We start from the raw sequence: 23483 nt of genomic DNA on the forward strand, positions 1-23483 counted from the left end.
CCGCACGCGTTTCCCCCGATCCATTGTCCCGCTCGCTGGCCTCGACTCCTCCACTACCGCCCGGGCAACGGCTCGCGCGACCACCAGGCCTTTCACTACCGCGCCATTGCGCCTCTCCGACGAACACGCGAAGAAGGAGCCGCGCCTGGAAGATGCCGAATCCGCCCCGGAGACAATCTCTTCGTCTACAGACTCCCAGGGTGCAGCGGTGCCTTGGTACCTTCAAGTCGATGCGCCTCAACAGCCGCTCGACGCCTCCGTCCACCCATTAGCCGACAGACAGCGCATCCCCGCACTCCCAGATCACCCCCCACCAATTCTCGAGGGCTTTCTCCAACATGTTTCTGTAGACCTTGGCATTGACGACCTCTCTCTCCTCGACTGTCGGCACCTGGATCCGCCAGCGGCACTTGGCGCCAACCTCCTGATGCTTTTTGGAACTGCGCGAAGTGAGAAACATCTTCACGTATCTGCAGACAGGCTCTGCCGGTGGTTAAGGAGCGAACATAAGCTGCGCCCTCATGCTGATGGTCTGCTGGGCCGGAATGAGTTGAAGCTAAAGCTGAGGCGAAAGATGCGAAAAGCGAGGATGCTTTCAAATGCCGGCGTGTCCGAAAGCAGTCTTGCTGCCGATGACGGCATTCGAACCGGCTGGATCTGTGTCAATGTTGGCTCGGTCCAGGCCGCCGAATCCACTCCAAGAGCCGAGTCAGAAATTCAAAACTTCGTTGGCTTTGGTGGGCAATCAAAAGGCGTGAGCATTGTCCTACAGCTGTTCACAGAAGAGAAGAGGGCTGAGCTTGATCTTGAGAATTTGTGGAATGGAGTGTTGAAGACTGACAGAAGGAGGAAGGAAATGTCAACTCCCGAGGATGCACTCACCCAGCGCATGGATAACGCGCACAACCCTAATGGCGCTGTACTTGCTGACACCAGTGTCGCTGGAAGCTCGAGCCCGTTTCAACATACCAACCCTCAGGCCCCGTTGCAAACCCGCGCGTTCCACACTACAAGAGCGAAAGCAAATGGTACGAGCATGGCGAATGAAAGAGCTTGGAAACACTCTTGGGCTAACAATTGGTCAAGGCCGTGGAGAGCATCAATGAGTACCGTTTCGGGCTCAGAAACCTCTCCATCGAACGGGAGTACTTCTTTCCGAAATCGATATCGTGCCCACTCACTCCCACCCCCAGAAAATTGGGAAGCCCTAGGTCTTGCCAGCAAGCTGGAGCTGTTGCGTCAGATGTCGACGGAGGAAAAAATGGAAGCTTTGGGGACCGGATATGGCAATCGAGCGGATAAATTGACGCCTTTTCTCAAGGAATTTAACAGCTACATCCCCGACATCCCAGATGCCGTCCACTATGAAGCAATCATGCAACTCTACCTCATCGCTCGATCCGTCGATCATCCAGGCTACTCAGTTTCCCACATCCATAAACTCCTCCGGGCAATGCAGGTTGCAGGGTGTCGCATACCGGAACGCATGCTCCTTACCGGTCTTCGCGCCATTGTATCGTGCGAACATCCTGACGAGATGGACCTAAACCTCGCACGTCGGCGGACCCATATCGTCTTCGCCCTTCTCTATGTAATGCAAGGCCATTCTTATGCCGTCCTCACAGATGAGATCATCATAATGCTTTTTGACTCTGTCTCAGTGCCCCGCAGAGACCTGGAAGCCCAACTCCCGGATCCAAGCACCGTTAGCAGGCGAGAAGAACACAACCGGTCAGTACGTCTCAATTTCCTGGACCAAATAGACATGCTGGAAATACCTCTGAACCGCGGAACTTTCGCCCATCTACTTCGAGGCTGCGCTCTCTTGGGGGACATGGAGGGGTTGTGGCACGTCTGGAGATCCATGGCTTTGGCTATGTGTCCCAGATCGTCATACATGTACGCCGTAGCTTTGAACGGTGTTGCATTCTCCGGCAACCAAAAAGAATGCATCAAGGCTTTGCGCGATTGCGTCGACTCGATGGAGCACGAGCTGCCTCCAGTGGAGCTCAAGGGTGATGTCAGGGATGCGGTGATGAGATGCCTCTTGGTCATCGAACCGGAGATCGATACGGCTTGGGAACAGGGGCACAAGAAAGGAGAGTGGCTAGGCCTCTGGGATCAGTGCATGCAAAGCCTAAGGGATGATAATAGGGATGAAAGAGGGAAAGCGGTTCCAGATGGGCGTGTGCGAGGGGGCGACATGCTGGGGCAACTATGAGCAAGTTTGTTCGGCACAGAGTGTAATCTAGAGCTTGGGAATCTAGAGTGTCAGTTATATATGAAGAAGATATGAGAGTTGCTTCCGAAATCTTCAGCACTACTACTATGGCGTTTTTCAAAGTACAGAGAGGCAGGGCTGTTGAAGCGCCCGTACGAATTTGAGTGGTAGACATGCTTGCAAACCACAACATCTGGATAAAAGCTTCAACTACTTCGTTGTGATATTGTCGGTCTGTTACCCTTTTAGGCGTGCTTATCGATAACCCTAAATTATTCCCCCGGCAATTTTCTATGCCGCATCTCCCCGAAGCTCTTCCTCCCCAGCGTCCAACCAAAAATCCACCCACCATGTCCACCCGCAAAAGAAACGAATGGCTCGAAGCCGACGACGCCAGCGACGATGATGACGCCGGCTACAACTCCGAAGCCGAGGAGCAAGGCCGGAGCCGCGCAACGGCGCTCGCCGGCCGCTCATCCAAGCGGCGCAAGGTCGACGAGTCGGACGACGAATCCGCAGACGACGAGGACGACGACGGCTTCGATCCCTCCCTGTTGCGCAAGCCCGGTGCCAAGAGCGTCCCCAAACCCGCGAAACCGGCCGACGGAGAAGACATCGCCGAGGACGAGGAGGAGGAAGTCGACGACGACGGCAACGACGACCCGCTAAAGTCCGCGGCGGCATCGAAGAAGCCGCTGAGCGCGAAGCGGCTGGAGAAGGCGCAGAAGGCGGTCAAGCGGACGGGCGTCGTGTACCTGTCGCGCATCCCGCCGTTCATGAAGCCGGCGACGGTCAAGTCGCTGCTGGGCCAGCACGGCGCCGTCGGCCGCGTCTTCCTGACGCCCGAGGACCCGGCCGCGTACCGCCGCCGCAAGCAGGGCGGCGGCAACAAGAAGAAGTCGTACGTCGACGGCTGGGTCGAGTTCGTCGACAAGCGCGACGCCAAGGCGTGCGTCGGCCTGCTCAACGCAAAGATCGTCGGCGGCAAGAAGGGCGGCTACTACTACGACGACGTCTGGAACATGCGCTACCTGACCGGCTTCAAGTGGCACCACTTGACGGAGCAGATTGCGAACGAGAATGCGGAGCGCGCGAGCAAGATGAGGGCGGAGATTTCGAGGAGTACGAGGGAGAACAAGGAGTTTATTCAGAATGTGGAGCGGGCCAAGATGCTGGAGGGTATGGCGGCGAAGAAGAAGAGTAGGGATGCAGGAAAACAAGGTGCTGCGGCGCCCGCGCCTGAGGGGAGGGACGTCAGAAGACAATTCAAGCAAGCGGAGGTCAAATCGAAGAAATCGAGAGATGTGCCCGAACAGCCAGCAGAGGTCAAGAGGGTGTTGTCGAAGATCTTCTAAAAGTTTTGCATATTGTGGAGTTCACATGAGCATCGGCGCAATAGAAGGTCCAGCATATTTCATCATGCAAACTACAAGATATCCAAATTATTTGAAACAGATGCCCTTTCAAGGACGGGGAGAGAGTTCCGTGGTTCTAAGTCTTCACAACTGTGCCCAAAACTCCGCCAGCCTTTCCGCTCCTTCTTCCCAACCCACATCATTCTGTAAGTGATGCGCAGCGTCCAACTCTACATATCTCACACCTTGCCCCACGGTCCCTTCACCCTTATCAACTGATTTCACATCATCCTCGTCACCGTCTATCTTCTTCTCTTTCACCAAGTCCCTATATGCACCCCGATACTCTTCCACCATATCCTTCATTAGCCTCGTCCCCATCAACTTGTCTCCTCTCCCTGCCACTACCAGCACCTTCTGGCCGCCACTTCCCCAGCCAACCAGATTCAGCAAAACGTTCCTTGGGTAGACCAACCGCCGCATCATCTGATTCGGCCAAATCATGCTCTCGTACCCGGTCATGCAGGTCCTCTGAAACTCTTTCACAGCGGAGTCCGACACCGCGGGGCTAAAGAAAGCGCCCTTGACGAGGGGCAAGGTCGAGAGCGGCGAGAGCGGGTGGTAGAGATGGAAGAGGACGCGGATGGGGAAGAACGGGTCGTGCTTCAGCCAATTCCAGTAAACACCGATCCTGGAACCATGTCAGAGTTGGCTCTCTCCCAAAACATTCCTCCAACCCGATATTTCTCTACTGTTCAGATCCTTTTCCGATCACATCCAACAGCATCGAAGCAGAGACACGCCCCAGAAAACGAATAAGAGGAAAGCGGAGCAAGAAAGAAAAAAGAGAACAAAAACTCACTGCCCAAAGCACGGCGTCCCCGCCAACAACCCCACCCCCCTCACCATCCCCTTCAACCTCCCCCCCTTCCCCGTTCCCCCGCCACGACCGCCGCCGCCGCCGCCTTCCCTCTCGACAACCCACTGCGCCAACCCCCCGCCGCTCGAATGCCCGACCAACACCACCTCCAGCCCCTCGCCGAACACGCCCCTCAACCCCTCCTCCACCGCCGCCATGCTCACCACGTCCTCGGCTAAGCCCGCTAGCCCCGTCCCCCACACCATCCGCCAGTAGCCCGGCCGCCAGCTGCCGCCGTGGCCGCGCAGCGACACCGCGTGGCACGGGATGCCGTGGTTGGTCGAGAGGTAAGTGAGGTAGGGCAGCCAGACGGCGGCGGAGCCGAAGCCGCCATGCAGGAAGAGGATGTGCGGGGGCGGGCGGGAGGAGGAGCCGCCGGGGGAGGAGGAGGAGTCGTTGTTGGTGTTGTTGAGGGTGGGCGAGGTGGTGGGCGAGGAGAAGGACGAGGGGGGCACGGCGGAGAGGAGCTCGAGGGCCCCGTTGGGGGTGGAGATGTGGGTGCGGGTTATGCCGGGGGGGAGGGGGGTGGTGGGGGGCGAGGAGGGGTGGGAGGAGGTGGATGTCCAGGGGAGGCGCCAGAAGGGTAGCCAGAGCATTTCTTTTTGGTGTTGATAATTTAACTTTTGTGGCTGGTGATATGGAGGCGGTCGACACGCGATGGTTGTATGTTTTGGAGATGGCAGACAAGAGATAAGAGGGTCTGTGTGCGAGAGTAGTGGTTCTTTATTGCTTTTAGCTGAGGAAGTCGTGGTGCTCTTCAAGATCGGTAGAAGGATTGAGGCAACGTTTAGCCTGCATCTTCTTCCCCGCTTGAGTGGTATATCCGTTCCATTCTTATGCAGCCCTGTGCATTTACGCGAATGCGACGCGCCCATATCTCAGCCGCAGCTTGGCGAAACCCAGCTTTCGTACCTGTGACCCTCGGGATTCTCCGTGGGTCATATGTGGAAAGTTTCAACCTTCTTCTTCCCGAACCGCCGTTCTATCGGGCTCCTCTCCGAGTTTCGATGTCGTGGAAGTCGGATTCAAGATGACTCGGATGAGACTGTGCAAAGCACCTCCAGCTAATAGGCCATCGCCAGTCCCAAACCACTGATTAGAACCTACGTTGTCTCTAATTGCTCGGAGCCAGGCGGATAACGCAGGAACAATGTCTTTTTTCTGAAGCCGTCGCCGATGCGAAGGGAGGCGGTGCGAGCGTAGCATGTGAGGCATGCAAGCACGCGAAGACATCCAGTCGAAGCTCCGCCGCGTATCAAGTTCTTCTGCGCACTCGAGGCCACGGGAGCATCGACGACCCGATGAAGCACCGTATACTCTCACCGAAATCACCCCTCCAGCGCCTTCTTCACCAGCTCCAACGGCCTCCCCGCCATCGGAATCTGCAGCGCCAGCTCATGGCCCCTCTCGCCCATCTTCCCCCACGTCTTGCGCAAAATCGTGATGATCTTCTCCTCGTCGTAATGCGACTCGAACTCCTCGAATTGGTCGTCCAGGAAGACCAGGCACGCGACGTCCTCCAGCACCTGCACCTCGGCGTCGTCGCTCCTGTTCAGCCCTTCCTTCCGCACCAGCGCCGCGACGCGCTCGGCGTCCGCCTCGCCGTACCCCGCCTCCGCGCAAATGTTCTTGGCAATCTCCGCCTGCCGCTTCTTCAGCGCGTTGCGCCACGAGTGGTAGCCGAGCTTCGTCATCGGGTAGCTGTCGCGCGGAACCTCCCAGCGGCGCAGGTGCTGCGCGCGCACGGCGAGCCGCAGCGGCTCCGAGGTGGCGGGCGTGTGCTTGTCGAGGTAGGCCGTCATCTTGTTGGCGTAGTGCAGCTCGTAGGGCACTCCTTCGCTGCCGCCGTCGGCCGGCGTGACCTTCTTCGGGTCGAGCGCGTGCGCCGCGTCGATGGCGGCGAGGGCCTTTTCGTAGGGCGTGGACATGGTTGTATTTGGGAAGGGGTTCGGGGGAGAGGTGGAGGAACTGGATGCGGTGGCCGTGAGGTATGAGATTTTGAGGGGATGCAGTGGAGTGGTGAGTCAAAAAGCTTAGAGGGGCAGTCGCGTTATCTCAGTCCATCGAGAGCTTAGCTATTTGTTGCCCTTAACTTTCATTCTTTTCCTTCTCGGCGCCGAACATAACACTATTTTGGACGCATCTGATAGGCAGAAATCGGGGCTGTTGCCGCGGCGGTTGCCGAAGATGCCGATGTAGCATGCACCTTCAATTATCAAGATCCAGCCACGCTTTCAGCCTATCAGGCAAATTTAATTTCCGTATCAATATGCTCGGCTCAAACGCTGACAAAGACTCGGATTTTTGGAATGGCATTGCAGGATGGCTCGGGTCAATGCGAACCGCTTCTAAATTCAACCTGAGGCGGGGCTTGCATCCATATGACTCGTAGTGGCGTATGGCCTTGGATCTGCAACGCCAAAATGGCGCAGTCCGGTGCCAAAGGGATGAAGGCCTGTGATGGCCAAGAATATGAAGCTTAGCGAACACTGGCGCCACCTTTTTAAAACCTATTCCCGAGTCAAGCATGCTGTAGTAATGACCGTAAAAGCGCCGTTTCAAACCATATCGTGACCTCGTTCGTTCCCCAACATCCAATTACCCTTCCGTGACCATTCAACAACAAAGGCTTAATCAAAAGAAAGTTCCAATCCAATGGCAGAAGAAGGGAAGGTTAGACGTCGAGCATGCTGCGCACCCTTTGCGGTGGATAGTTCTCCGCAAGGGTCTCACCGGTCATGCCAGTGCGCTCGGTTGTGCCAGTCGCAGTGCTCTCGTTGTCATCGCTGTCCGCTCTACGCAGCCCCCGTCTCTCATCATCATGCGTAGTGTGAGGATCGCGGAATGGGTTCTCCGATGCATTGTCCGTTCTCTGGCGGCTCCGGTTGCGTATCTGGCCATTGCCCGGGACATCATAGTATGCCGGAGGATTCCCGCTCATATCGCCCAGCTCCACGTTTGCACTCGGAGGTGATTCGTCACGCCCCTGCCGGTCTGCTTCAGGGCCTTGAGTTGCGAGAGCACGTAGGCGTTGTTCCGGTGTCAGATGCAAGTCGCCCTGTGCCTTTCTCCACCAAGATGGTTTCATGGTGATTCCGAGCTCCGCGTCTGCTGCATGTCCTCGCTCTCTCCTTTGCTCGATGATGACTTTATCCTCGTTGGGATCGATGTATCCAAAGATATTGAACATAATCAGTAACAAGACCGTAGTTCCGTAGCCGAGTCCGTACGGCCACCCGGGTTGCACGTCGTACTTCATCAGGCTGATGTCCCAAATCCAAGCCGAAGCCAGAGCGTATGCAATACGAATAGCAAGTATGTTCAGAGCAAGGAACAGCTTGGTCGGACAGTACGCGCAGAAACTGTTGATCCTGGCCATCACACCGCCGCTCTCAGGCTTCGGACGATAATGATGCAGCGAATGATGAAGTGACACAATTGTGACAATCCAAGCTATCACTGAGAGGACAGCAGCTGCTTTGAATCGTGCGTCGGTTGCCGCGGGCTCGGCGTAGTGGGATTCTTGCCAGGGAGAGCGTTGATATTGAAGCTTGGTCCAGGAACGAGGAATTTCCATAAAGAAGCTCTAGTTTGATCAGTATATATTGCTTGCTTTTGTTTTGATTTTGACCTACCATCCAGGCGAAAAGATAGAAAATCAAGGGAAGGTAGAACTCGACCCTACTACGACGGTCATCCTGAGGCAGGTGGAACGGGTCTCGGTCGTATATTTGCCTCTCTTGCCAGGAGCCCCTATGGCTGGTCAGCAGCGGTAAAGCGCACGGAATGGCTTCACACCAACCAATGTCTCACAGCTTCCCAGACCATGGCCAAGGTTCCCGGGAGCATCAAGGTATAGAAGAAGCTTTGCAGAATGATGGGAAGACTCTGCAGATAGTAGCGATCCACGTCAACACCTGCAATGGTGCTGATCATGCCGCATGCGGCCACAAAGCACATCCAGTACCATTGCCATCGCCTTCCTATGACCCTGAACCTCTTGTCTTCACGCAGGAAGAGCCTTCCGTGTTTTCGGAGATTGATGAGGGTGAACATGATGCTTGCCCCGAAGAGACAAGCGAATCCAATGCCGGTGCCGCCTCGTGCATGAATGCGATAGTAGGGAAGATAGCAGGACGTGCCGTTGATCCAGCTACCGTTGGACATCATGACTGGCTGATACTTGCTGAAGATAAGATAGCATCGGGACGCGTTCGATATAGTTCCATTATCGTATATAGTATAGTTGAACTGCTCAAGAGCAGTCAGGTTGAAGTGTACACCATTGATTTCGGTGTCCGTCGCGTTGTTGCCGTCCGGGAACGAGAGCAGTTCGCGCAGGTTGAGGAGCGGCATGGCGAACAACAGAGGCCGCGCCAGATGATGACGCTAAAGAGCGATGAAACTGCGTAGGGGTTGAGGATCCACAGCAACTGCTGCAGCGGGGTTGGAGGTGGTGATGCACTGCCAAGTGTGGAGAAGCAGAAGACGGATAGCCGACCGGAAGCTACCCGCGCCTTCCCGGCCGCCTTGTGGCGGGGAAGCGGAAGCGCTGAGTGAGCGCTCAGGCCTCAACGCAACGCGGGACGTGTGGAGCGACGGCTCGTTTGATGCGCGGCCTTGGTCGGATTGCGCGGAGCTGTGTGACGTTTATCGCAGGGCGCACGGTGAGTCGCAACAGTGATTGCCTAGGAAGCAACCCCAGGCGATGACGCAGATCAGCGGCCGGGCACTGGGCGGATCGCGGTGCGCTGCAACCCCTGCAAAACACCAGACACTGCTCGGCATGACAACGTATCCACAGCAAATTTTGACAGTGCCACAATTGGCACGGCTCGCCCCGTAATTTCTGTAGGGCTTCCCAGGCTCAATATAGACGGAGGCGGTTTCTAAAAAGCCAGCTCAATGACATGACGGCGAGGCTGTTTTGAGGCCTGGAATGCAAATCCCGCGAGTAATGCGAGCCCCTCCCAGGCCTCGAAATAGCCGAACGCAGTAACAACTAGGCGTGGCGGCCGTTCCCGCCGCGACGACGATGCATGCGCTTGATCTGCCTTGCACTGCACCATTTCCTTGGCCGACTGATTGTTGATCTGCCCTGAATGGCCATCAGCGTGTTTCGAGACGTGGGATCGTCCAGCTATGGAGGCCGAGTCCTGCTCCGGCGGAGCAGAAGAGCACTGCACGTGATAGTAGGTGATTGCACAGGAGTGACAGCCCCAGCCTCAGGGGTACAACAGAGAAAAACTAGTAGACTCGTGGGACAAAAAAAAAGGTGCTTGGGCTGGGCTTCGCTGATTGACAGAACCACAGCGCCGGGATGCTCGCAGCGCGGGGGACCAGCGGCGTGCAGAAGATTTCCCCCTTGAGCACTGATAGATTAGCCAAGCCTTCAGCTATACGAGGCGGCAGTCAGCGCTGCGCAGCTGGTGAAGCGTACCCACGATCTCCCGGCCCTGCAGATCTTGACCGGGACGGTGGACACGCCGGCAATTTGGGCGACGTTTGACATGGACGCTTGGCACTGCCGGCGCCTCTGACGCCAAGTCGGGCCTTTGCGAGCGGCGGACGGAGGGTGGTATTTTTGGCGCCGCCTGTGCCTGCTAAGACGGGCTGCCGCGGAGGCGCTCGGGGCCAGTAGGGCAGCTGCGAAGGCCGAAGACCCTTCCGGCTCTTGCAGCGCCAAGACCGTGCGCGTGGGTGGGGAGGTCGCGTTGCGTCGTGGGCGATGTCTCCGACTCTCAGCCCTGCCAGCCTCCATCACATGCATAAAACCTTGTTCGTAGGGTTTGTCCGCGCCCGCCGTCAGAGGTTCTTCAGGCTCAGCAATCCAATCGCCCCGGTGTGCAGCCGCGGCCATCGCATCCCGTCCGCACGACTCCTCGGAACTCGCACGCTCAAACTCCGGACCGCCACGTCGAACGCGCCCGCCCTCGCGCAGCCTTCTCGCCGCCCTCCGTGAAAGGGGTTCGCAGTCCTCGTCTCGTTTGCTGCAAGAGCTTGGGGTCTTTCTGGTTTTATAGACAATCGATCGCCCGCCATCCGTCGACTCGAGTGCGCCTGACGCGCCAACTACTTTGCTACGGACGTAAGGCGGGCCCCTGCCGCCCAGCGGAACTGCATCTATGGCTTCTCCAGATTCGTACAGCCAGCGCGACACGTCGTCCCAGCCGGAAAGGCTGTCGCAGCCCTCCCCGGCCGGCTCCAGCAAGTCGCACGCCGGCTCCCAGCACCATGCTGTGCCGCCCAAGATCCGACGCCGCAACCGCTTAATCACCTCGTGCCTCGAATGCAGGTGAGTGCTCCCCGCCAACTCAGCGTATACACCCGCCCCCACAAGACCTCACCGCTGAAACGCGCTCCCAGGCGACGGAAGCTCAAGTGCGACAAGTTGCACCCATGCAGCAATTGCACGCGCTTCTCGCGCGACTGCGTCTTCTTGGCGCCGGCTCTGGATGCCGCCTCGCAGCTGAGGCTTGCGGAGATCAAGGAGAAGATGGGATCTCTTGAACGCACGCTTGAGGAGGATATCGCCAGGAAGAACGAAGCACGGCAGCGTTCGGATTCCCGGCCGGGTTCCAAACTGCCAGGCCTGGAGGATGTTTCAGGCGAAGAAGATGCAAGCGAGCTGGAAGAGGAGCGAGGTCTCGAACCTACCCCACTCGCCATTGAAGATGCCCCATACGATGACAACATGTGCGATGACAATCTTGTCGATCTCGGCGTGCAGTTTGGGCGAATGAGGATCACAGAACGCATTGGAGGATTCGTACGGCCGAAGCTGGCCCAGGAGGTCAGTTTATCCCCCACATAGTCGCTTGTTGCTGCAAACAATTAATCGCTAACCTCGACATATAGCTTACCGAAGCTTTAAAAGAGGTCCCGGAACTTTTTCCGGATCCTAACGAGCCTCATCCATCATCCCGTCAAATCCATCCGAGCTCGTATCTGATGCCTGGCCCCGACTATCTTGCTCCATCTGCGAACTTTTTCTTCGCACCCTCTAGCCGGAAGCACGGCTTACTGCATTCGCTTCCGGCAAAGTCCATGGCTGACACGCTGCTCAAGCAGTATTGGCTCGCTGTGCATCCTGTTGCCACAACGGTCCACCGTCCGTCGTTTGAAAGGCAATACGCGTCTTTCTGGAAAGACATCTCAAATGGCCTAGAGCCTCGTGCTTCTTTGCAGGCTCTCGTTCTCGCAGCAATGCTCTCGGCGTCAGTCAGTCTGTCCGAGGATACCGTGACAACCGAGTACGGCACTACGAAAGCCGAGCTGGTCGAGAATTTTAAGGAAGGCACCGAAGCAGCTCTTTCGCGAGCAAATGTCGTGAGGACTACAAAGCTTGAAACTCTCCAAGCTTTCGTCATGTATCTGGTTCGTTCTTTTAATATTCTATCCTCGCTCCAGTCATCTGACCTTTATAGATTCCTCTTTGCCGTACTGAAGTCTCTCGGGCCCACTCTGCACTCACGGCCATGGCGATACGGCTCGCAGAATGCATGGGCCTGCACCGCGACGCTGCCCGCTTTGGTATATCCGCCGTTGAAACCCACGTCCGGCGCCTCGTGTGGTATCAATTATGTTTCCTCGACATCCGTGTTTGTGAAGCAAGCGGGCCTCGACCACAAATTCGAGAAGATGATTTTGATACTAAGTTCCCCCTCAATGTTAACGACGCCGATTTCGAGTCAAGCACTCCGCCCACAAAGGACGCTGACCACTTCACGGACATGACCATTGTACGAATGCGGTTCGAGTGTACTGAGATGGCCCGGTTGGTCTGGTTCGAACGCCCACGCATTGAAAAGAAGCAAACTACGCTCACTGCTGTCCTCGCGAAAATCCAAAACTTCCGTAGCGCCATGGAGAAACGCTATGGTCCGATACTTGATGTGAAAAACCCACTGCACCATATGTGGCAGCTGGTATATAACATCTTGAGTTTGCGCCTTATCTTGATGGTCATGCACCGCTATTCCAGTAACATGAGCCGCGTCATGCCGGACCGTTTGAGGACGCAGATGTTGAACTCTGCCACACTTTTGATTGAAAACGCGATAGCACTCGACACCCATCCCAGTCTGAAGCCGTGGGTCTGGTACGGTGGTAAGTGGAAGCTCATGTCTTTTCAACACGTTTCCAGCAAACTCTCGTCTGGTGCTCCTATTTATGACACGCCAAACCCCATCACATAACTTAGAAGATGCTAATGTTATTTCTAGGTGCTCACCAGCAATGGCATACTGGCCTCCTTTTGATGGCAGAAGTGTACGCGAAAGAGCCCCATCCAAGCTATGAGGAGCGTGTCTGGCGTTGTCTCGACTATGTGTTCGAGCTTCCTCCTGCCATGTCCATTATCGACAAGGCGAAGTATATCATCAGCGGCATCAGAGATCGCACACTCGTCTATCAAAGTATACGGCGAATGCGCGCACCAACAGACATGGACCAACCCATGGGACCTCGCCCATACACGACGGCCATCAATCACGCTGCACGATTCTGGTATCCTACAATGGCGAAGAGCCAAAGGGCACGCACAGGCAGTCCAACCGCCAGTGACCCGTCTGCAAGTGCTGTCACAACACCCGCGATGCAAGCAACCTATGCTCAAATGGGCAACCAGGGAATGTCCACTCAAGCCAGCTCCGCCTCAAGCAGTGCACATGTTAGCCCGAATGTCCCGCATGCCCCACATCCTCACGCAGAAGCCAAAACCCCACCGTCCAGATACGATATGGGCGGTGCTGACGATCATTCGCGTCATCAAGGCTACGGTCAACAAGCTGCACACCCAATGGCTGCGCCAGCACCGTACGGCATGCCTAATATGTTCAATATGAGCCCTGGAGATACAGGTAGTATGGGTTCCGGTGGTGTTGGAGGTAGCCCTGGGGATGAAGCTATGCTTGAGATTGACTGGGTACGTTTTCTCTCTTCATCCGTTCTTGCTTTGAACCAACAAGCGAGTGTGCTTTTCATGAACTACTTGCTAACTTCAGCCTTTTCCACAGAATGAATGGGACAAACTTTTCCCCCAACAACAACTGGGGAGCGGCAACCCTGCCGATATGTTCATTCCGGATTTCACCTATCCGCCAGTCAGCGTCAGCGACCACACAGGGCATCCTCTGCAAACGGGATCCGCGCAGAGTAATTCCATGGGTGGCTTACCTTGGGGCCATGTGGGCTCGGGGGCACGGCCGCAGTGATTGGTTTTACGTATTGCAGTTACTATTCACTTTCAACTCTTTCAGAACAAGCAGTCTACAGGCTATTGGTGATGACCAAGGAATCTCTTGCGCGACATGTCGTTGAAGCGTTCGTGCAAGACCAGTCACAGTTCCAATTTTTATGTGTTCCATTGTTTTGCCTCTTCTATTTGACCCTTTTATAACCTTTCCGAGTCTTCTCTTCTCTGATTGGGTATTGTTTCTTGAGTAGGCTCCTCTCCTACGCTTCTACGACCCGAAGAATCCCACGTTGCCCCTAGACCTCTTATTTGGTTCGTGTAAAAGCGGCTAGCCTCCCCGCGATGCTGTATAGGTTAGATGAAAGAGCTGTTCAGACCCCGAGATTCCTTAGTAATATTATGCCACTGCCGCCAGAAATCGTAATTGCTACAATGCCTCATGAGCGCGGTGGTCCCACGGTCGCTTGTGTCCCCATGTGATGATAATACAGGGCGATTCCGCCTCAGATGTATTTCCTGTCTGGGTCGAACCTGTCCATCGCTTCCATACTCTTCTCGTACCTTTTTGAGATGTTAGCAACTTCACTCCCATCATGTGCAAGAAAGGGTCTTATGGGTGGTGGGGCTACTCACATGGTAAACACGATGCCACCGCTCAAGATGAGTCGTGCCAGACGCGGCACAGCGCCAGACCAGAGGGTCAGGAAGCCTTCCTCTCTAACAATGCGGGCGGCGCAGATGAAGCTATTCTTGTACTCTGACCTCGCCTCTATCGATTGCATGCTACAGTCATCGTTTCTCGTCAGCGATTGAACGGGAGAAGAAATCAATAACACAGCGATCTTTGCGGTTACTTGATAGCCAGGAGTGGCAGCGCGGCAACTTACCGAGTCTTGACCGTGTCCAGCGGCATGGTCACGTATACGGTGATGATGCCGGCCAGAGCGCCGATGCCGAAGGTGCTGACGGTGCCGAGCTTCTCGCCGGGCGCCACGTATGACTGGGCGAGCTGCTTGAGCGTCGTGTACGAGCCGAAGCGTGTGGCCGAGTTGGCCGCCTGGCGCGCCGTGGTTGGCACGAAGCCCTGGAAGAAGCCGCGGATGCCCTTCTCGCGTGCGATGATCGACGTGCCGTGCAGGAAGCCGCGCATGCGCGGCTTAGCGTTCTTGCGATCATCGATACTGAGGAAACGGACGGTAGGTGGTTAGCGAGTGAACAGGTGCTGTGGTGATGCGGGAGACGAGAAGTGCCGGTGGAGGGCCGGGTGAGGCTTCTCGGCTGAGGTATGGGTTTCCCGCCGGAGACTGGGCAGGCCTGGGAGACAAGGCGTGCTCGGAGAACGACTGAAGAAGCTCTGAAGGGGCTATATATCCTCTCTGGGCTCTCCGAGAGTGCTGGAAACCCTCATGCAGCGCTTCGCAGCGTCTCCCAGCCCTCCAAAGCCAACATATCCTACCAAGCCCAGAAATTATCCTCGCTACTCACAGTTGCGTCTTGATACTCTCAAACGGTGTGACGGCCAGCGCGCTCTCAGTCACACCAGCACCGAAGCCGGCAATGACGTTGGCCGGGCCCGAGACCTTGCCGTTGGCATCGGCCAACATGCTCTTGTACTGATCGAAGGCGACGAAGCGGATGCCGGCCTTGAGCGAGTTGCCGATGATGAGGGTGGTGCAACCCGCGTACCACTGCGGCCCGAACGGCGGCCAGGGTAGCTTCTTGCCCTCAGCCAGCCGCCGGTTCAGCTGCGAGCGTGTCTTGGCGAACTCGGCCGGGTATGTGATGGCGATTTCGACGGCGCCGGCGGTGCTGCCCGCGATAATGGAGCGCAGAGCGCTGGGCTGGCGGTGGGCGGAGGCATGTTAGCTGTCTGCGATGTCTTCGAATGCGAGGGTTCGAGCGGTTTTTCGAGGGTCGTGAGAGGTGTGCTGATGTCGGGTGGGCCGTGGGATATTTTTTGGTGGTGAGCGAGCGGAATGACGGATTGATTTACCTTGGCCTTCTTCTGCTCGTCGGAAGCCATTGCGAGAAATGCGCGTCGCAGTTGGGGTTCAGCTCAAAAGTAGCAATGGCTTCAAGAGCAGTCCGGCGGCAGCGCACATGCAATATATTTATGACACAGCAGGCGTTGGTCGGAAGAGGAGCGCGGTGGTGGGGACTCTCCGGCCGCGGAGCTTGGGCTGGACGGGGCGCATGGATGCCTTGTCTCTGCCTGGCGGGGAGCAGATCCCTGCACGCCCGTGCTGACTTCATCGCGACGAAACCTTCCACAGAGCAAAGTTCCATCGAAGCTTCTCTCGCGAACCTCATACCATAAGCAAAAGCTCGCCCTCCACCTTCCAATCCACCCTCCCCCTTTGTGCGCCTCCACAATCGCGTGCAGCAAAAGCGCAACATGCTGTCTTTCAGATCCATTGCCCGCTCGGCGCCCCGCTCGCTCGCGCGCCTGAACACCAAGGTCGCTCGCCCAGCTCTGTTCAAGCCGACCACTCTGCAGGCAACATGGAGAGCCCCATCCGCGCCCAGGCTCGCGTCGGCTTTCCACACCTCGGCGCCCAGGCATGAAGGTATGCGCCCATTGAGCTTGCTTCAGTTGTAATCTGGGCCTAATGCTGAATGTATCTGCAGTTCAGGACGCGCTCGTGGCGAAGCTTGAAAGCGAGTTGAGTCTTGAGGGTGATGTTGAGGAGCCCGAGGCCTACTCAGCCAACATCAAGGATTACTTCGAGAACAGCGCCTTCGCCGTTAAGGACGTCCCTGGCCAGGAGGAGGTTGTCCTCACCCGCAAGTACAACAACGAGAAGTACGCGCAGTTCTGCACCATTTGACAAGCTCCCGCAGACTAACAGCCATCTAGCATTAGCGTTACTTTCTCCATCTCCGACATCAGTGAATCCTCGCCCGAAGACGAGATGGACGACCCGGCCTTGTTTGATGAGGATGCCGATATCGACGGCCAGTCCGGCGGCGCCAACACCAAGGGTTCCGTGGCCCAGGGCCGCACCCCCGGCGGCAATCTCAAGGTCGCACCCGAAGACAAGGTCTCCCCCGCCGACCGCTCGGAGCTGGAGGGCGAGGAGTACGCGGAGGAGGATCAGCCCAGCAGCTTCCCCGCTCGTGCCGTCATCACCATCACCAAGGATGGCCAGAAGGGTGCCCTGTCGATCGAAGCGATCGCCCAGGACTCCGCTTTCCAGATCAACAACGTCCACTACTTCCCCGAGGCCGAGCAGGCCGAGCCTAAGACCGCGGAGAAGGACTGGGCCAGGCGGAACACCTACCCCGGCCCGCTGTTCGGCCAGCTGGATGAGGACCTCCAGCTTCTGCTGGAGGAGTTCCTTGAGGAGAGGGGCATCGACACCAGGATGGCCCTATTCATCCCCGACTACATCGACTACAAGGAGCAGAGGGAGTACCTCAAGTGGTTGGAGAGTAAGTCTACCTCCCACCGTCGAATCATTCGCACATGACGCTGATTGTTCTTTCTTTCTTCAGACCTTAAGGGCTTTGTGTCTGCTTAAGAGTGAGTAATAGCATGGTCCGCTCGAAGGGGCTTTGGTCGTTTTCTTTTCTCCAGTTCCCAATATCCGATGCTCGGTATGGAGACTCCGGAGAGCTGCAGTTTTGCAAGCTATGTAGTATACAGTCTATGATATGAAAAAGCATTCAGATTCCTCTCTTCTATTCGTCGCCGTGCGTCAAGCTTGTGTTTTGAGGCTCCGATGCTTTTCCTTGGCGGTGGACTCGCCGGTCGTGTAGCGAGCAATTGGACCTCTGCCTTTGGTGCGAGCCGACCTTGCAGTCCGACCGAATTTTCAAGGACACGAAGTTCCAGCCGGATGTGTGCGTCTAGTCGTGACTTTGGTGCCTGAGGTCATCCAAATGACCTCGCTCTCCCGAAATCACCCCATTGTCACACCAAGTAACTTGCAGCTAGGCTCCCGCTCTCACAGTCTCACGTTTCTCGCTCTCTCTCTCTCTCCAACCCCCTTCAGCTCATCCCGTTCGGCGGCCACACGCTGTCCCGCACCTCGCCGGCCTTGGTCACGCGCACGAACTTCAGCGCGTTGCAGCCCACCCACTCGCCGTCCCAAGCGCGCAGCTTCTCGACCGTCGCCGCGTCGCGCACGTCCGGGCAGTAGAAGCCGCTGTTTTCAAACTCCTTGCGCTCAACCGCGACGCGCTGGTCGAGCAGCTGCTCGCGGGCCGTCGGCGGGCGTCCCGGGCGCCGGGCGGCCTTGAGCGCGGCCAGCTCGTCGTCGGTGCGCGCGAGGTAGGCGAGGATGGCGGATTGCAGGGACGAGGCGTCGAAGGTTTCGGGGGCTTCGGGGGCTTGGGCGAGGAGCTGGAAGTGGTGGACCCGTTGGACTGGTTTGTCGGTCGGTGGTTAGCGGAAAGGAAGAAGGGAAGTGGAGAAAAAGGTCTGTATGGGGGCCGGGGCCGTACGGGTGGGCTGGTTCTGCTTGTTGCGCTCGCTGGCGGCCCGCAGGATTTTCTCGTCGCGCAGGCCTGCGGCTTGCAGGCGTCGTGAGTCGCGGGAGAATTCGTGCAGGGCGGAGGATTTGCTGCCGCGCTTTTTGGAGATTTGCTTGGTGACTTTGGAGAGGGATTTCGGCATGGTGGCTGGCGTGTGGAACTTGAGGCGGTTTGTGGGTGAAACGCGGGATCAGGATGGAACGCGACTCAAGATTCAGAGGTCTACGGCAATTTTTTGTACAGGAGCGGTGGACAGGTAGAGGGTTGTTGCAGCTGGCATAATTTTTGGAGGGAGCTAGGGTCCCCAAAAGCCTGGCCCGTGCTCGGACGACGACCTGCCGTGTGGCGACCCCAGCCGGACGCGTCTCTTCTACCGTCGATCCAAGCAGGCGCGTCGAGGACGGGAACTCCAATCTCTACCGCCGCTGCATTCCTCTTCCCCGACCGCGTCACTACACGCGTCCCACCACCGTCTGCCCCATCATTGACTCTCCGCACCCTGGAAGAACTTCACAATGTTCAGCAACTCCCGCCAGTAGCTGATATAGAAGCCCGTCGCGCACGCTTGTCCGCGTGCTCGAGTCGCAATGGGCATCTCCGGTATGAGATTTCCTGCCGAACACTTGTCTGAGTACTTGTATATCTAAACCACATACAGGCCTGCTCCCTCTTCTCAAGTCAATTCACAGGCAATGTCATCTCCGGCAGTTTGCCGGCCAGACCCTGGCCGTCGATGCCTATGGCTGGTTGCACCGCGGCACGGTTGCTTGCGCCATTGACTTGGCTCTTGACAAGCCGACCAGGAAGCATATCGACTACTGCATGCACCGCGTCCGTATGCTCCTTCATTTCGGTATTAAGCCGTACCTTGTGTTCGACGGTGACCATCTTCCGGGCAAAGAGGTCACCAACAAGGAAAGAGCAGCCAAGCGCAAGGAGAGCAGGAAGGCAGGCACCGAATTGTTGAAACTCGGAAAGACCTCGCAGGCCCACTTGGAATTGCAAAAGGCCGTCGATGTTACCCCGGAAATGGCACGCATGCTTATCGAGGAGCTGAAGCTGCTCGATGTCGACTATGTCGTTGCCCCCTACGAGGCTGACTCGCAGATGGTGTATCTCGAGAAGAAGGGTATGGTCCAGGGAATCATATCCGAGGATTCGGATCTGCTTGTCTTCGGCGCCAAGTGCTTGATCACCAAGCTTGACAACTACGGCGAATGTATCGCCATCAACCGCGCAGACTTCACGGCTTGCAAGGATATCAATCTTGTCGGCTGGAGCGATGCGCAATTCAGGCAGATGGCGATCCTCAGTGGCTGCGACTACCTGCCGAGCATCAGCAAGATGGGTCTCATGACCGCCTACCGTCTCCTTCGCAAGCATAAGACGGTCGAGAGGGTCTTGCGTCAGATCCAATTTGATGGGAAGTTCAAGATGCCTGCTAGCTATCCGGAGGCATATGCCCAGGCGGAGCTGACTTTCCTATACCAATGGGTCTTCTGCCCCTCAGCTAAGCGCTTGGTGCACTTTACAAAGCTTGAGCCAGACGTCGAGACCGAGAAGCTTCTTCACATTGGCCGCTATATCGAACCCGAAGTAGCGGCTGATGTTGCGCGGGGAGAGCTTCACCCCAACAGCAAGAAACCTATCGAATTACCGCAGTCGTTCCGTGCGATCAAGATGCCAGCTCCAGTGTCCCGGAGAGTCTCAGCCGTGCAGACGCCCGATTTGAAGAAGAGCAAGTCCATCGATTCATTCTTCAAGCCAAAGCGTATTCCACTTGCGGAGCTCGACCCGAACCTGTTCACTCCCTCTCCGAGCCAGCAGCAAACCTTCCAAGAGAACGAGAATCGCGGCAGCTGGAGTGCTTCACCTATCCCGGCTCAGACTGCTCGGCCTACCGCAGTTCCCATGTCCGTCCCCTCTCAAGGAACCCGCAGAATTGCCTCGGAGCCTTGGATCACGAGGCGGTCCTCAACGTCGCGCCCAGCAAAGCGGCAAAGGCTTTGCTCCGATACGATGGTTCTGCCGGACGCGAAAAGCGGCTTCAAGGTCGAGAGCGGAAGCAGTCGTTTCTTTGCGTCCGCCGTTGAGCCAAGCCCGTCTAACCGTCGTTCAAAGTCGAAGAGAAAGGCCTCCCAAGACTTCGAACTTTGGTCAGATGACTCAATCGAGGAAGCCATGAAGGAGCTGCCTGATCCTAGCCAGACCACAACTGAATCTAAAGCGTCTCAGGCTAGCAAGACATCCTCATTGAAGCGCAGCCTCTCTACGTCACTCGGACTGGATTCTCAAGAGACAATGAACTCTTCCACTCCTGCTACATCATCCGACAATCAGAGCGCTCCTTTTGAAAGCCAAACTTCAGGGTCCGAAACCCAGGATGCTGGCGACTTCAAGGATTTGGCCAGAATGTTCGAGCACAAGCCCACCTCTCAGAAGCAGTCTCAATCTTTGAAAGTGACCGAGGAATTTTCCTGGAGCGAAAAGGCCTCTCGATCTACCAGCTCGATCTCCGCCACATCAAAGGTCTCCAAGTCGAACAACGACCCAGATATCTTCGATGATGACGACTGGACCGGCAACGATTCGGAGGTTGTCATCCCTTGCAGCAGTCAGGCTGAGCCGGCGGATGACCTGACACCGAAAGCCTCCAAGCAGTCATCTTCAGGAATGCCTCCCACGGCGACCAAGGGTAGCGAGGATCTTGACATCATTCCCGATAGCGAGAGTGAAGCGGCGCTGTCAGACGTAGAGGACCGTGTGAAGGCAATGAAGCAGAAGCTCGACCTTGAGCGCTTCATGTTTGGTGTGAAGTGAGGCATAATCGACAGACCAGCAAGACGATTTGCAACGGCATTAAGGCAGACCAGCTGAGTACGACGGTTTCCCGTACTGTATATATTTTTTGCCTTGTGCTTCGCTGCTGTGCTGCTCGGAGCTGTTGGACTTACTTAGTGCGCGGAGGAAACAACACGTGCTTTCATGAATGATGGAGAGATAACGGCGTCATTGAAATTCTTTGGTTCAATATTTTTGGTTGGGTTCTACGGGCTCGGGAAAAGAGCGAAAAGACGTCAAATGCGAAATCGAAATGGAGTCCAATGCGGGTAATGAAGGCTTATATGTACAAAAGGAAGAAATCTATTCGAGCTTCTCCCATGTCATAATCTGCTCTATGATCCTTCTCCAGCGAGAGCATGATGCGTTGTCACGTGATACCGGCGGGCTGCGGGCGGATAGTCGGCGAAGATCCTCGGTAAGTCCTGCCCCGGCCGCCGATATCGTCATAGCCCTTCGTCGCGGGGGCGTTGGTTTCGATTTCTCAATGCGCCTGCTGCTTGCCTGCACCAGACAACCTCGCGCCCGGCGGCAATGTTACAGGCCAGGATACAAAGCATGGCCACGGAGCCGCCCTTCCTACTGGCGCTGCCAGACGAAATCCTCACGCACATCCTTTCCTACCTCAACCCCTACGATCTCAATGCGATCCAGCTCTCAACGAAACGCCTACATTCCCTCTCCCAGGAGCCTCTCCTCTGGCGTCACCTCTGCCGCGTCCACTTTCGCTTCTGGAACCCGAAGCACCATTTAGCCGTCAAGCTGCGCCAGCCGATCGCCGACGTACAATGGAGGCGACTATTCATCAACCGGAAGCAGCTGGACTACGAAGTCGACCGGCGCATGGACATGATAATCGCGACCCAGCAGAACCGCGCGAACCACATCGAATGGATAGCAGAGCAGGGGTACGACGTCAAGTCGGCGCTGCTGAAACACAAGAATGCGGGCGAGGGGGCCGAGGACGTGCTGGCGCGGCGGTTCTGGAGCAGCGCGATCCTGACGACGATACATCGCAGCATCGCCATGGAGGAGTGGTGCCGGCTGCGCAAGGGTGAGTCGCGGTCGCTGGAGCGCGCACTGGGCGCGTATGACATGTTCGTGCTGGACAGCGACGAGGGGCTGGGCGACCTGGACATGATAGGCGAGCAGCTGGACGAGCTGGCGCAGCGGTTCAAGGACATTCACCCAGAGTGGAGGGAACTGTCTACGCAGCGGAGGGCGTGTTGGCTGGTGCTATTCCTGCGGCGATGGGGATACCGGGGCGCGCCGAGCGAGAGATACGGGCAGATCGCGCAGAACTTCATCGGTTTGGCCCTGTCGGAGAAGGACCACGAGGCGCTGCCTTTGATCACGAACGTCATCTTCTGCTCTGTTGCTGAAAGGCTCGAGATTGACGCCAATCCGTGCGGATACCCCTACCATATCTACTCAATTATAAAGGCGCCTCCCCAGACGACGCTGCAAGGCGCACCCGCCCCGAACCTCGAAACCCCTGACACCATGTACCTCGATCCTTTCCGGTCATCCGAACCGGTATCACGCTCGGACCTCGAAGGCCAATTACGGACCATGGGGGCAACGGCTGCAAGCTTTGCGACATATCTTGAGCCTGCCAACCCGATCGAAATGGTCATTCGAACGGCCCGAAACATCCGTCGTGCTGTCGAAAGCGGGAACGGACTTGTAGACCCCGCTGCATCGACAATAGGGATCCAATTCACGCACACGCATCTCAATCTCCACAGCGCCCTCCATGCCGCTCTATGGGCATGGCTGTACCTCGAGCGCGGCGATCCCATCCGCGGCGGCGAAGAAGCCGGCGGCATCGCCCTGCACCGCCGGCGAATCTTAATCAGCAAGGTGGTCCAGCAGTGCCTGGAGTTCTACCCGTGGGAGATTTGGCTGGTGGAGAGGTACATGGCGTCGCTGTTTCACGACCTGCCCGAGGAGGGTGACTTCCTGTACATCATCCAGCGCGAGCACACGGCGGACCGCAACAAGAAAGCGCTGAAGAAGCGTGGCGCGCACACACAGAACGTCCGGTTCCGCGTCGGGCAGTGCTTCAAGCACAAGCGCTACCACTACTACGGCGTCATCGTCGGCTGGGATCCGTACTGCAACGCCGGAGATGATTGGATGCATGCGATGAACATTGACGGCCTGCCAAACGGACGGAATCAGGCCTTCTACAATGTGCTGTAAGTTCAAATCCTGATTTGGGTCAACTGTGTTTCGAAGCTGACTGATCCCATTTGCAGATGCGAGGATTCCAGCTCGAGATACGTTGCCGAGGAGAACATCCAGGTCACGGCGGATCCGCCCCCGGAATTCCTGTTGAACAAGCTGGCCGGTCGCTACTTCAGACGGTGGGACACGACCGAGTCGAAGTTCGTGAGCAACATCAAGGACGAGTATCCTGATGATTGAGTTTGCATCCCTGGAGCCTTTTTCCTTTTTTCCCTTCTCGAGAAC

The 23483-nt window shown here is 56.7% G+C and overlaps 8 protein-coding genes across 8 annotated transcripts; 5 read left to right on the forward strand and 3 right to left on the reverse strand.

The window, feature by feature from the left end:
• Positions 1-2571: 2571 nt before the first annotated feature.
• ESF2 (RNA-binding ATPase activator esf2) lies at positions 2572-3576 on the forward strand (the record flags this gene model as incomplete). Its single annotated transcript, XM_066777032.1, has 1 exon — positions 2572-3576. The coding sequence occupies one exon, from the start codon at positions 2572-2574 to the stop codon at positions 3574-3576; it is 1005 nt and encodes a 334-aa protein (XP_066632874.1).
• Positions 3577-5823: 2247 nt separating this feature from the next.
• Positions 5824-6423, reverse strand: SLS55_005586 (uncharacterized protein; the record flags this gene model as incomplete). The annotated part of the gene is made up of 1 exon (XM_066777033.1): positions 5824-6423. One exon carries the CDS (start codon positions 6421-6423, stop codon positions 5824-5826), a length of 600 nt encoding a protein of 199 aa, XP_066632875.1.
• Positions 6424-7169: 746 nt separating this feature from the next.
• On the reverse strand, positions 7170-8851 carry SLS55_005587 (uncharacterized protein; the record flags this gene model as incomplete). The annotated part of the gene is made up of 3 exons (XM_066777034.1): positions 7170-8081; positions 8131-8248; positions 8298-8851. 3 exons carry the CDS (start codon positions 8849-8851, stop codon positions 7170-7172), a joined length of 1584 nt encoding a protein of 527 aa, XP_066632876.1.
• Positions 8852-10620: 1769 nt separating this feature from the next.
• Positions 10621-12693, forward strand: SLS55_005588 (uncharacterized protein; the record flags this gene model as incomplete). The annotated part of the gene is made up of 4 exons (XM_066777035.1): positions 10621-10790; positions 10862-11288; positions 11354-11872; positions 11923-12693. 4 exons carry the CDS (start codon positions 10621-10623, stop codon positions 12691-12693), a joined length of 1887 nt encoding a protein of 628 aa, XP_066632877.1.
• A 1501-nt stretch (positions 12694-14194) lies between these two features.
• On the reverse strand, positions 14195-15714 carry SLS55_005589 (uncharacterized protein; the record flags this gene model as incomplete). Its single annotated transcript, XM_066777036.1, has 5 exons — positions 14195-14252; positions 14325-14474; positions 14579-14872; positions 15177-15532; positions 15685-15714. The coding sequence occupies 5 exons, from the start codon at positions 15712-15714 to the stop codon at positions 14195-14197; spliced, it is 888 nt and encodes a 295-aa protein (XP_066632878.1).
• A 372-nt stretch (positions 15715-16086) lies between these two features.
• Positions 16087-17212, forward strand: MAM33 (Mitochondrial acidic protein mam33; the record flags this gene model as incomplete). The annotated part of the gene is made up of 4 exons (XM_066777037.1): positions 16087-16258; positions 16320-16494; positions 16549-17123; positions 17187-17212. 4 exons carry the CDS (start codon positions 16087-16089, stop codon positions 17210-17212), a joined length of 948 nt encoding a protein of 315 aa, XP_066632879.1.
• A 1542-nt stretch (positions 17213-18754) lies between these two features.
• EXO1 (Rad2 nuclease) lies at positions 18755-20987 on the forward strand (the record flags this gene model as incomplete). The annotated part of the gene is made up of 2 exons (XM_066777038.1): positions 18755-18767; positions 18826-20987. 2 exons carry the CDS (start codon positions 18755-18757, stop codon positions 20985-20987), a joined length of 2175 nt encoding a protein of 724 aa, XP_066632880.1.
• A 579-nt stretch (positions 20988-21566) lies between these two features.
• On the forward strand, positions 21567-23438 carry SLS55_005592 (uncharacterized protein; the record flags this gene model as incomplete). Its single annotated transcript, XM_066777039.1, has 2 exons — positions 21567-23209; positions 23270-23438. 2 exons carry the CDS (start codon positions 21567-21569, stop codon positions 23436-23438), a joined length of 1812 nt encoding a protein of 603 aa, XP_066632881.1.
• Positions 23439-23483: the final 45 nt, after the last annotated feature.

This window comes from Diplodia seriata (assembly GCF_021436955.1).
Source record: "Diplodia seriata strain FDS-637 chromosome Unknown scaffold_5, whole genome shotgun sequence".
NCBI classification, from domain to species: Eukaryota; Fungi; Ascomycota; class Dothideomycetes; order Botryosphaeriales; family Botryosphaeriaceae; genus Diplodia; species Diplodia seriata.